Raw genomic sequence first — 12,123 nt, forward strand, 5'->3', positions numbered from 1 at the left:
TCTGCAGAGCTGAGAAATGCCCGGACACCTGGGATCCTCTGCAGAGCTGAGAAATGCCCGGACACCTGGGATCCTCTGCAGGGCTGAGAAATGCCCGGACACCTGGGATCCTCTGCAGGGCTGAGAAATGCCTGTACACCTGGGATCCTCTGCAGGGCTGAGAAATGCCCGTACACCTGGGATCCTCTGCAGAGCTGAGAAGTGCCCGGACACCTGGGATCCTCTGCAGAGCTGAGAAGTGCCCGGACACCTGGGATCCTCTGCAGGGCTGAGAAATGCCCGGACACCTGGGATCCTCTGCAGGGCTGAGAAGTGCCCGGACACCTGGGATCCTCTGCAGGGCTGAGAAGTGCCCGGACACCTGGGATCCTCTGCAGGGCTGAGAAGTGCCCGGACACCTGGGATCCTCTGCAGAGCTGAGAAGTGCCTGGACAACTAGGATCTCTTCCATTGTTCCTGAAGGTTCACGTACATGTGTCCTCACCTTGAGGTCCTGTGAAGCAAGGCAACGTGAAGGCATGTCTGTGATGACCCTGGTGGTGCCCTCCTCCCCACCCATGGTGTGGTGGGTGCTCATGTATCTGGGGGGCCAGGCAGCCAGCCAGACGGCTTGTGCTACACACACCCTCATTCTGTTTTCATGCGATAATTCTTTTATGTTGAGACTTTTTTTTCCCTCTTTTTGTAGCGTGAGGCTTTGCCACCCACAATGTAAAAGAGGTGATCTCATGTTAGTTTCTGTGTTGGATTAAAGTCTTTGAGCAGCAAAACCTCACAGAGCAAGGAGCGCTAATTACACCCTCAGGCTTGTCAATAATTGAATTCCTTCAAACTCTCTCTTAAAGAGCCTCTGTTTGAGAGGCTCCCTGAATCGTGGCCTTTACCTTTTACATTGAGAATGATCAGCATTTATATCATTTAACAATTTTCACTATGAAATACTTCCGACAGCCAGAGGCATAAGGAATCATCTTTAAAACAAAAAGTTACCCATTTCCCCAAACCTCCTGCATTTCCCAGGTTCCATTTCGTGGTGTCCTGAGTGGGATGTTTATTTGCCATAAGAGCCATTTCTTTATACTTTGACCACACGTGATGTCCTCTAAACGGTGTGCTTTCCCTCTTTAAAAATGTGGTGTCGGTGGCAACGTTCTGCCTCATTCTTCCCGAAGTCGCTGTGCTGCTCACCCTCAGGGCTGAGCTCCGTGTGGTGACGTTGCTTCTCTGTCTTCGTCACCGCGTGGACCTTCCTGCCGTCCTGCTGCTGAGGGTCCACACACGCCACTGCTCCCCGCCCCCACCTCCGGCCTGCTGCCTCCTGGTGCAGTGTGCATCCCTGACACTGCCCTGCTTTCCAGAAGGTTCTGGAAATGCCGACCTGTGGGTCTGAGGAAACCTGTGAGCAGCTCCCACACACCCAGCCCTCGGCGGAGCCTCCTCGCAGGGGTAAGAGTGGCAGGAAGGACACACCTGGGCTCTTCTCCCGAATAAATAACTGAGCAGCACGGTGGAGAAGGGGACCTGCAGGACAGCGGCGGCAGGAAGGGTCTCACTGTCCACAACACAGAGGTATTGGTGGCAGTTTCTGAGTTGTGTCCTCAGACCAGAGACCAGATTCCGGAGGCACAGGAGGGCGCAAGGCAGGGGCTGTACCCTCAGGACCCACAGTCCCTCCAGATCCACTCTGTGGGCGGTGGGAGGTGGGGGTCAGCTCTGTTCCTCCCACAGGCGCCGTCTCCAGGTGAGGCACCCTGCGCTGCTCAGACCCGGCCCGTCACCCCTGCGTCTGGTGGTCACGCTGGTGCGGGCCCCACTCTGTCCTGGTCCCTGAGCATTAAGTGGAGTCCTCGTTGGCCATTTCATTTCAAGTGTCCCCAAAATCTTTGGGCATTTTTTTGGGCAGTTTCATTGAATTGTTCATGAAATTGAAGAGAGTTGACTGGTTAAGGAGAGAAGCAATTGAGTCATAGAAGCGGCCAGACCTTTTGCCAACAAAAGTAATTTAAAAAGTAGGAGCCGGAGAGGAAACCGTGGAGCAGAGGGCGAGACCTGCCCAGATGTCTGTGGTCCCTTATCTCCTGCTGCCCCTGTGGTGGTAGGCGCACCCCCTGGGGTCCCAGGCAGGGCCTGGAGCGTGGCGCAGGTCCCGCTGCTGGTGGGGACCCGGGGCCCGCCCCCTCTCTTCCTCACTGTCAGAGCTCATTTGCAGGAAGTTCAGTTGTGTTGTTCTCAGAATTGTCCTTCGTTCCTTGGATGCTGCCAAAGCTGCGTGTTGAGTGCTGCACCTGATGGTGTCTCATTTGGGCTGGAGTGTGTCTAGCTTGTGCTGAATGGCCCAGACTGGGGAGTTGTTCACCTTATTCACCTTTGCAAGCCCCAGTACCCCCCGACCACTGAAATTACGGCTGCTCAGCACAACCCTAACTGAGACATTTCAAGTGGGAGGTGGGTGGACCAACCACAGGAGGAGCCCAGCATTCAGAGTCCACCCCTGGGCAGGCGGACACACTGTGTTGTGTCCATGGACCCCACGCTCTCACCTGGAGGAGCTGCTCCCCTGAGATACCTTGTGGGACCCTCAAAGCTGGTTGCCACGGAGAAGGCAGCAGGGCAGTGGCTGCTGAACCACGGGTTCAACACTTGCCACACAGAGCCCCGGGCCAGACACCAGGAAGGAACTGAACCCACACTGTAGAACGTGGGGGAGCTGCAGCAGGTCTGCGCCTGGCCTAGAACAGTAGGACTTGGGGCTCCGTGAGAGGGTCCACGGAGGGCACTTCCAGGTGTAAACTGTGATTTTATACAAGGGTGTGCCGCCTTTCCTTACATCAGAGGTTTCTCTGGAAAGGAAGACCAGGGTCAAGTTTGGTCCACTGTGTACCTGCAGAAGCTCCCCCTTAACCTTCCCGATTCTTAAGTGATGCTTTCACCCCTGCGCCTTGGGTCCTGTCCCTGTGTCCAACCACGTTAACCTGGAGACAGCTGACATGCTGTTGTCTCCGGGCACTGGGACTCGGGCAGCTGCAGACCCCAAGGGCCGGCCTGGACCTCAGGTCTGCATGTGGCAAGGGGCCAAGGGAGGGGTCCCATCTGGGGAAGGTGACCCCGCCATCTGCACAGCTTCCACAGGACACTGTGGCCCCTTCCATGTGGCCACTTGAGGTGGGGAGTCACGTCCAGGTCACGTTTACCATGGTCGTAGGTGCCAGACGTCAGCGTGGCTGGGTTTTCCTTGGGCTCCCCAAGCTCTGTGCCTGGTGTCCCGCACGCTTCTTGAGTGTGTGGACGTGAGCTCAGCACGTCCGAGGATCCATGTGCACCGGCTGTGAGGGTGGGTGAGGGGTGCGACCTTCTGGTCCTGGCCTCCTTGGTTCAGTCACTCAGCCAACAGCTGCAGCGCTGCCCCAGGGGCCCCAAACCAGGGGCACTTGTGGGCAGGCTCAGGGGTGGGGGGAGGAAGGCCTGGGGCGCTTGGAGGCCCTGCCCTCCTGGGTCACGACCCCCAAACCCCCATCCCCCACAGGACCACCATCTGGACCCACCGCGTCCGCTTCCTGGAAGAGTGGGCCCTGCCCCACTGGGCAACCTTCACCATCTGGAATGCGGGCCGGCAGGGCCGCCGGCTCTACCGCAGCCTGACGGCAGGGTCACGGTGCAAGGTGGGGCCCACCCCTTGTCCCACCCCTCCCCCATCCAGCAGCACTGCCCCCACTGCCCCTGAGGCTGGCGTCCTGGGTCCTCCCCAGGTGGTCGCCTTCTGCGATGTGGACGAGAACAAGATCAAGAAGGGCTTCTACTGCTACGAGGACTCTCAGGTGCGCCCCCTCCCCACCGAGCCCCACGGTCACGCACAGCAGCCGCCCACACTGTTCTCTGGGGTGCCGTCCTGGGCCTTTGGAGTAGATACTGCCCAGAACCTTCCTCCTTGGGAAAGGCCATCTGAGCCCAGACAGCTGCCAGGCCTGGCAGATGCAGCCCTCAGGCTCCTGGGGTCTCCAGGACCCCAGAGGGCACCCATGCCTGCCCCCACCTGCCCCTGTCCCTGCTGGAAGGTGCTCCTTGCAGGCTTGGGTCTGTCCGCTGCCCACCTCAGGTTAGTCCTGTGGCAGCCATAGGTGGCTGGGTGGAGGTGCTGGAGACCAGGTCCAGCCCTGGGTCTGGCTGTGGCCCAGGCGCCTGTCTGAGGGCATCGAGCTGTGAGCAGGGCAGAGGGGGGGGACTGGGGAGCAAGGTGGAGCAGCCTGTGGCCCTTCTCTCCTCTCAGGAAAGGCCCAAGCCCCGGATCCCGGTCCTGCACTTCCGAGCCGCACAGCCACCCTTTGTCATCTGCGTGAAGCTGGTGAGTGTCAGGCTGGGGCATGTGTGGCTGGGACAGCCCCAGGGTCAGGAGGTGGTATGTTGTGTCCACCAGGAAGCTGCGGGCTAGGACGGGAGGTGATGACTGCTGCTCTGGGGGGCCAGGAGAGTGATCCGCATGGGGGCGGGGACAGGAGACAACAGGGCCACCTCCAGCCAGGCCTGGGGTGTCGGGGGAGGTGGCGGCGATGGTGCCCCATGAGGCAGGTTGCATTTCCCATGAGAGCTGCAGGGAACAAGGCCGCCCAGAAGCACCTGCGCCGGCCCTGCATCCCCCCCAATCCCTGCCAAATGACTGCCGTCCCAGCGGTTTTCTCCATCAACCCCTTGCCTTTTCTCCCTATTTGCGGCCACGCAGGACCGGTGCTCGTTTCTTGGCTCTGGGCCCAACGCTGGGGTCCTGCAGAGAGGCCCGTGTGCTTGAACTCCCTCCTTCCCTGAGTGGGTCCCGTTTCCTGGTGTGCAAGTTCCCACCACGAAGCCTGCTGGTGGGCTCTGGTGATGGGGACGTTCTCCTGATTTTGGAGCCCTCACCCCCGCCCTGCTGGCCTGTCCATCTCTTCTCCTTGGTTTTTGGGAGCTCTGCATTGAGTGGTGCTCGCCCTTGGTCGACTAGTGTTTAGCAGATGTTTTCTCCCAGTTGTGACTTGTCTTTTCACAGGTTCTTCCCAGAAAAACTTAATTTTATTTATTTATGCATGCATGCATGCAGCGCTGGGTCGTGGTTGCGGCATGTGGGATCTTTTAGGTGCGGCATGCGAACTCTTAGGTGCAGCATGCCTGTGGGATCTAGTTCCCCGACCAGGCCCCCTGCATTGGGAGAGTGGAGTCTTACCCGCTGGACCACCAGGGAAGTCCCGTGAAAAGCTTATTTTTAACACAGTACATTTATCAATTTTTCTCTTGTGATGAACACTTTTAGTGTCCTCCTGTTTTGGAAATTCCTCCCCGTGGTCAGAAAGATTATCACAAATGCAAGTATAAAGTGTCCTTAATCCACCAGGACTACAGGGCCCAGGTTGGCTCATGTGGGGCGGGGCTGCCCCAAAGGGTCAAGAGGGGACAGTAGTGGATGGGTGAGCAGGTCCCTGTGCTGTGACACTGGGGACATGGGATGACGCATAGTTGGGGGGGACAGGCCACTGCTTCCAGCAGTTTCCAGCCTGTGAGGTTGAAACCTTGGTAAACAGGGTGCCAGGCCAGAGGCCTTCCTGGAGGCAGTGGCTTTAGCGGAAGGGAAGCAGGTGCACGTTCATTTGCCAGCGTTCGCCAGCAGCGGTGGGGAACCAAGCAGAACATGCCTCTCACCCCACATCAGGTGCAGACTCTCACCAACCTTGGGCTCAGGGAGCCTGCGGCCCCCACGCACGTTCATAGCAAAGGTGGCTCCACGTGTATGTGGAGGGTGCCAGAGAAGGGGGAGCCCTCTGTTGGTGGCTGTTTTTAAGATCCCAGACCCCCTTCTGCACTGACTGGTGTTACTCACAGCTTCTAACTGCGGTTTGCCGTGTGGCCCAGGCGCCTCCACAGGGGCCCCACCAGGCCAGTGCATCCTGATGGGGAACGTCACCTCCCTGAGGCTGTGCTCCCATGGGGCCCGAGCTCAGACACGGGGGACAGCGGGCGTTGTAGCGTGTTGGTCAGGTGGGGTCCCATGCAGGACCGGAGAACAGGCTGGATGTCCTGATTCTGCCCCTCGCTTGAGTTGCCACTTTGGAGAAGTCACCCAACTGTCGGGAAAACGGGCGTGAGAACAGGCCGACCCCAGGAGCCTGGCGCCAGGAGTGGCCTCAGGGTCCCAGCTGGTCCCTGCATGGCCAGGCCCAGCCCTGAGCTCCAGCCCCACAGAAACTGTGAGGCAGTAGAGGTGTGGTTTCCTCTGCTCAGTTGGTGGAGACTTTGCACGGTCATAGGTGAGCTGAACACTTGGACCAGAACAGAATCTCATGGGCACAACAGGCTTTGTCAGTTTGAATGAGGCCGTGTGAAAATTCAGGTCAGATTTCCATGTGGACGTGTTTTCAGTTCTCTCGGACGCAGAGCTGGGGTGGAATCACTGGTCTTAGGGTGACTTATGCCCCCCCACCCCCCGCTGCCCAAAGGTTCCAGTTTCTCGTATCCTTGCCCACCTCGTGACATGTTTGTTTGTCAAGGCCATCCTGGTGGATGAGTGGCTCTCACGGCGGTTTCCATTTGCGTCTCCCTGACAACGGAGGACGTGGAGCATCTGTTAGCCACTTGTCTGCCTCCTGTGGAGAAGTGTCTGTTCAGGTCCTTCACCCATTTTCTAATCGGGCTGTTTGTCTTTTTGTTGAGTCCTCAGAGTTCTCTATATTTCTAGACTCAAGTCCCCAACTGGATGCATTGGCAAATATTTTCTCCCATCCTGTGGGCTGTCTTTTCATTCTCTTGACGGTGTCCTTTGATGCACAGAAAGTGCTTAACTTTGACAAAGTCCATTTTATCTATTTGTAATTTGATTTCTGTTTTGGGTGTCAAGGCTAAGAAACCACCACCCAATCTAGAGCCATGAAGATTTACCCCTGTGCTTTTTTCTTAAGGGTTTTATGGTTTCAGCTCCTTCATGTAGGTCTTGGACCCATTTTGAGTTGCTGTTTGTGTGTGGGGTCAGGTAGGGGCCAGCTTTGTGCTTTTGCAGGTGGCTGTACACTGAGTGTCCCAGGGCCAGGCCGCCGGGTGGCTCCAGTCCCAACGTGTCACCTTGAGGTCTTCTTCTGTTTCACTGCTTGCCAGCTCGAACCTGCATTATTTAACCGTCACTACATAACAAACTACAAACTTAGCCTCAAACAGCACATGTTTACTTCCTCACGTTTCTGTGGGTCATAAGTCCAGGCACCACAGGTGGCTTTCAGCTTCAGGTGAGCGTGGTGGTGTCTGCCGGTGATGATGTCTCATCAAGAGGCTCGCCTGGGGCAGACCTGCTTCCAAGCTCTCATGGTCCTTGGCAGGAGTCAGATCTCCAGGGTGTTGGCCGAGGGCCTCAGTGCTTTGCCGGCTGTTTGCTCTGCAGGCCCGCCACCCATGGCAGCTTATTCTGTGAAAGCCAGCAAGGGGCAGGGTCAGTAGCAAGACATACGTCACACTAACGTGTGACCTAATCACAGAAGTGACATACCAGGGAAGGGGGTTCCACGGGATGTGGGTGCAATGAGGCAGGCTCGTGGCCATCTGGGGCCTGCCTGCCACAGGGACAGACCCACCTGGCTTTGGGTTTCCTGGTTTGAAAGCAGTTTCCTGAGAGGCCAAGACAAACAATGTTCAAGTTGCCAGGGGAATTGGATGAATGATTATGGGGCTACAAGGAGCCGTTGTAAAATGAAAGTTTTAATTCTACACAAATGATACCTGGCTTTTCAGAGATAGGCTCTCTTAAGGGTCTACTTCTCAGGGACCCGAAGTTGCCACGAAGGGAACACCCCCACCCATGCAAACCCTTCCCAGAGAGCAGACTTTGGGTGGGAAGGAACCCATCCCTGTCACCCACTTTGTTTCCTTAGAGGGTCTAGGGGTAGAAACACAAAGGTGTATGTGATTTTTCTTTTTAACAAACAGCAGCATGCTATACATACTTCTTTATTTCGTTTTTTTCACATAATAGTATATCTTGGAGTTAATTCCATATAAATCCGCTGGTGCCACCCAACTCTGTTATCTTTTTATGAAGGAAACTTTCCAGCACGTTTCAGCCAAAGCAAAGAAGCCAGCCCCAAGCCCCAACTCCCCCAACCTGGGAGCGAGGCAAATTCTAGCCTCATTTCTTCATTATTGTTTCCTGAAAAGATTAAAAGCTAAAAAAACTACCATAATACCACTATGTCACCCCAAATTTCCAGATATCCCATCAGTGTTGAAACCTCTCTAACTGCCTTGTAGACATGTTCTATCTTTTCATACTTGCCTGTTGGAATGCAGACCCAGTGTGACCTTTGTCTCCCTCACTTTCTTACAATCTGTTTGTTGACGAAACCGGCTTGTGGTTTAACGTGTTTCCCGAGGCTCAGGTCCAGGGTCCGTTCTGCTCGCAGGAACACCTTCATCGCTGGCTGCAGGAGCTTCTGAGGGATTCATGTACCTCACTTAAAAAACATCTGCATCCCACGCGATTATATGGGTGTTACATACATTTATTATCCAGTTACTTATCGATGTACCTTTAGACCAGTTTTACTGTTCACCATTAGGAATAATGCTGCCGTGGATACCTTTATATGTGCATAATTTTGCTCAAGTGGCTACACATATGGGATAAATGTCTGAAAGGTGCTGGTCAAAGAATGTGCCCACCATCAGTCGTGAGACCAGCCATTCTGTCCCTGGAGGCTGAGCCAGTTCACACACCCTGCCCCCACCATGACCCTTCTCCAGCGGTGTGACCAAACCTTTCACCTTTGCAAACCACAGGTGAAAAGCAATAAGTTTATGGTTCCAGTTGGCAACGTCATATTGTGAGTAAGGAGGGCATCTCTTCACGTATTTGTATTCATCTTTATTTCCCTTTTGGTACCTTATCCTTGTCATTGGCCCATTCCTCTATTGGTCTCAGTAGTTTTCTTTATACAGTAACAGAAACAAACTACTGTCTGTGATGTTGCAGATTTTTGTGTCATTTAACTGAATTTATATCTTTTGCCATTTAGAAGTTTGTTATTTGGATATAATCAAATTAATTTTTCCTTTTATGGCTTTTGGGGGTTTTATTCATTCTAAGACAATCATTTCTCACTGTGATATTTAAAAAAACATTATCCAAGTCTGGTCCTCAGACTCCTGTTTTTTCCTTATATTTTTGGTACAACTGGAATTTATTTTGTTATAAGATTATCATAGGGATGCAAACTTTCTTCTTTCTGTTTGGGTCCTCAGTGGTCCTAACATCATTTGGTGAGAAACCCTCATCTTCTCCAGTCAGGAAATGGCGTGTGTGTGTGTTGGGTATGCATGTGCATTTGGAGCTGTTTCTGGAGTCTTGGCCTTTTTCTACGCATCTGTCATGCACCATTACTGACTATAGCTTTATGATGTTCACCACTGAGTAAGGATAGTCTTCCTTCATTATTCTTTTTAGAACTTTTCTCACGTTTTTCTTGTTTGAATAAACTTTATTGTGAATTCTTAACACCTTCGGAAAATGGCCTAAGTGTGGCCCACCAGCTGCTTCTGTAAAGAGTTTTACTAGAACACAGAGGACGTATGGCCACAAAGCCATAAATGCTAACCATCTGCCCTTTAAGAAAACTCTGCGACCTCTGTTCCAGAACCGGCTGCACAGTTTAACGGGCGACATGCCCTCCCCCAGCGCCGCCCGATTCTGTACTTGCTCCGCTAATCCGTTTGGTGCGGAGTGCATGTCTGCGGGCCATGTGAGAGTTGGCTGTGTTTCTGGGGGTCCAGTCTCCTCCACGTCATGTTTGAGGCCTGCTTTCCTCTTCCCGTTGGCGCTTCGTGACCCAGCCGTGGGCATCACACCAGAGCTTCTCATGGAAGGTCCTGACGCTCTTCACGGGTCGTGGGGTAGCCATGTCTTCTGCTTTGCTAGACAACACCCAGGAGGCCAGGCCAGGGGACACGCCCAGAGGCAGGGAGGGAGAGGTCCCTCTAGGCCTCACGACTGGACGGTGGGGTTCATTTCCATCTGATCCCTGCTGAGGCCAAGACCTTTCCCGCATCTGTCAGGCGTGTGGATTTCCTGTGTCCTGATGTTTCTGATCAGCTTCTTGTCCACGGGATTGTGTATCTTCTCCTGACCCAAGGAGTCCTCTGTACCCTCTGGGTTCTAGTCTTTGTTGGTTTCACGTCTGACCTTTTAAATTCTCTTAAGGGGGTGTGTCCACTCATGGACACATGAGTACCTTCCCGGTGGCCCCTTTACAAGCCCAGGTCTGTGGCTGGGCTGGCCCTGAACCCACGTGCATTTCCTTTGAAAACTTGGAAGCAGAGAGATAATGGGAGGAGAAAACGGGGGCTAAGAACAGACAGCAGGTAGAGGACAGAATGTGGAAATTTCACATGTTTTCCAGGTAGAATGGTTTTCATTTAAATACTTCTAGCAAAGCCCAGGTAACAGCAGTAAGAGGAGCAGAAACAGCCCAGGACAAGCGTGATTCCCTGTGTTGGGCCCAAGGACAGACGGATGACACCCAACAGGAAGGAGTGTGGTGGTCAGGCAGCCCCTCCCACGTCCTGGCAGAGAGGCCCCCGCTTTGTTGGTTATGGAGGCAGGAGGGGACCTGGCAGGTGGCGCTGGGACGAGGGACAGGAGCCTGCAGATGTTTCCCGAAACCCCGCCGTGGCCCCGCACAGGAGGGTGGCCGAAGCAGCACCAGTGCACGGGCCCAGCTGAAGAGTTTGGGGACCCACCCCCAAGTCCCGCGCCAACAAGGGTACAGGGAAGACGTGGGCAGGGACTGCCTCCTGTCTCGGCCGTGGGGGTGGGTACGGAGTGGGAGGCGGGAGGGGCTCTGCCAGCAGCTGGCTGTTGGGTCACAGTTTCTGTCCCCAGGGCTGCCTCCCACCTGTGGCCCTGCAGAGGCCATGGGGGTGGGGCGAGGGGGCCACCATGGAGACCCCAGAACCAGTCAGGACAGGGGAAGCTGGCTCTGCCCTGGACCAAGAAATGAGCGGAAGGGACTGCCCATGAGCCTCACCTCCTCCCCCGAGTCCCCGCAGGGGGCCAGCTGCCCCCTGCGGGGAGGGGCCGAGGCCAGGCTGGTGGAGGCATCTCAGAGGACCCCCTGCCCCCAGCCTCCCTGGTGACCGATGGGACATTGTGGCCAACTGCCAACAGGTTCCCTTCCAGCACTTTTCTCCTTCTGGACCCTCTCCTTTTAGCAGTGGAGCAGAAGTTCATAGTGGACCACCTAACAGGTGGCCACAGGCAACCCCAAACCTCAGGCCCCCAAGGGAGGCTCTTGGGGTCCCCAGTGCAGGCCAAGGAAAGCCTGGATAGAGCCAGACCTGTCGCTCCTCCCCCAGGACCTCACAGGGGGCGCATTTGAAGACAATCTGAGGTCGCTGCACCTGCAGGAGGGCCGGGATTTCCTTCACTTCAGCTGACAGACCCATGGCAGCTGCTCCCAGGTATGTACGAGGCCCCCAGCAGCCGCAGCCCAGGGTCGAGAGCAAGTAGGGAAGGATGGCCCCGTGGCCCCCAGTGGGGAACGTGCCCGGTGGAGGGTGGCACCCAGATGCCCCTCAAATCCCCTTCACCAGGAGGGCGCGTCTTAGTGTTCTTACCAGGTGTGGTTTACGTGTGTGGTAAAGCACACAGCCGTGAGCACAAGCCTGAGGGGTGTTGTCCACACCCCACCGTGTATCTCTGACACGTGTCCACACGTGTGTACAGATACCACAGAGGGAGACATGGAGCAGAGGGCGTGGCCGCACAATGCACCCTCCCCAGAGAGCCTCCCTCGTGTCTGTGGCAGACGTTCTAGTCACTCGTTCTAGTCACTGCACGGCTCCCCAACGCCTGCCTCGTTCCCAGCTCTGGCCACTGTGGAAAGTCTGGTCCGTGTCTGGGTGGGTGGCTGGCTCCATCCATGTGGGGGCCGCATGTGTGAGAGACATGGAACTAGACAAGGCCCACCCTGGGGACAGGGGCTGCGTGCTCACGGCTTGTCTGGTGGGGAGCTGACCCCTCACCAAGCGCAGCAGAGATCTGCGGGCGGAGGGGGAGGCCCCGCTGTGCCTGGCGGGGGGCCGTGGGCATGAGCGGTCAGGGGAGTGAGTCTCCTCCGATTGGTC

The 12,123-nt window shown here is 55.6% G+C and overlaps 1 protein-coding gene across 14 annotated transcripts in view; it reads left to right on the forward strand.

Annotated features, from left to right (window-relative positions):
* The window catches only part of B3GNTL1 (UDP-GlcNAc:betaGal beta-1,3-N-acetylglucosaminyltransferase like 1), a 158,869-nt gene that overhangs the window by 102,478 nt on the left and 44,268 nt on the right, over positions 1–12,123 (forward strand). For 10 of the 14 annotated variants that reach the window (XR_009537400.1, XR_009537399.1, XR_009537401.1 and 7 more), the window contains 4 exons: positions 3,524–3,659; positions 3,747–3,815; positions 4,265–4,339; positions 11,353–11,457. The exons of 2 other annotated variants lie outside the window; for them this stretch is intronic. Coding sequence is in view for 6 of the 12 variants with exons in the window: in XM_060132927.1 (XP_059988910.1) it covers positions 3,524–3,659; positions 3,747–3,815; positions 4,265–4,339; positions 11,353–11,433 (361 nt within the window). In the remaining 6 variants the exon portion in view is untranslated. Of the gene's footprint in view, positions 1–3,523; positions 3,660–3,746; positions 3,816–4,264; positions 4,340–11,352; positions 11,458–12,123 lie in introns of those variants that run through there. 2 more of the 14 variants (XR_009537405.1, XR_009537403.1) reach the window with 2 other exon arrangements.

Source organism: Lagenorhynchus albirostris, chromosome 20 (assembly GCF_949774975.1).
Source record: "Lagenorhynchus albirostris chromosome 20, mLagAlb1.1, whole genome shotgun sequence".
Lineage (NCBI taxonomy): Eukaryota > Metazoa > Chordata > Mammalia > Artiodactyla > Delphinidae > Lagenorhynchus > Lagenorhynchus albirostris.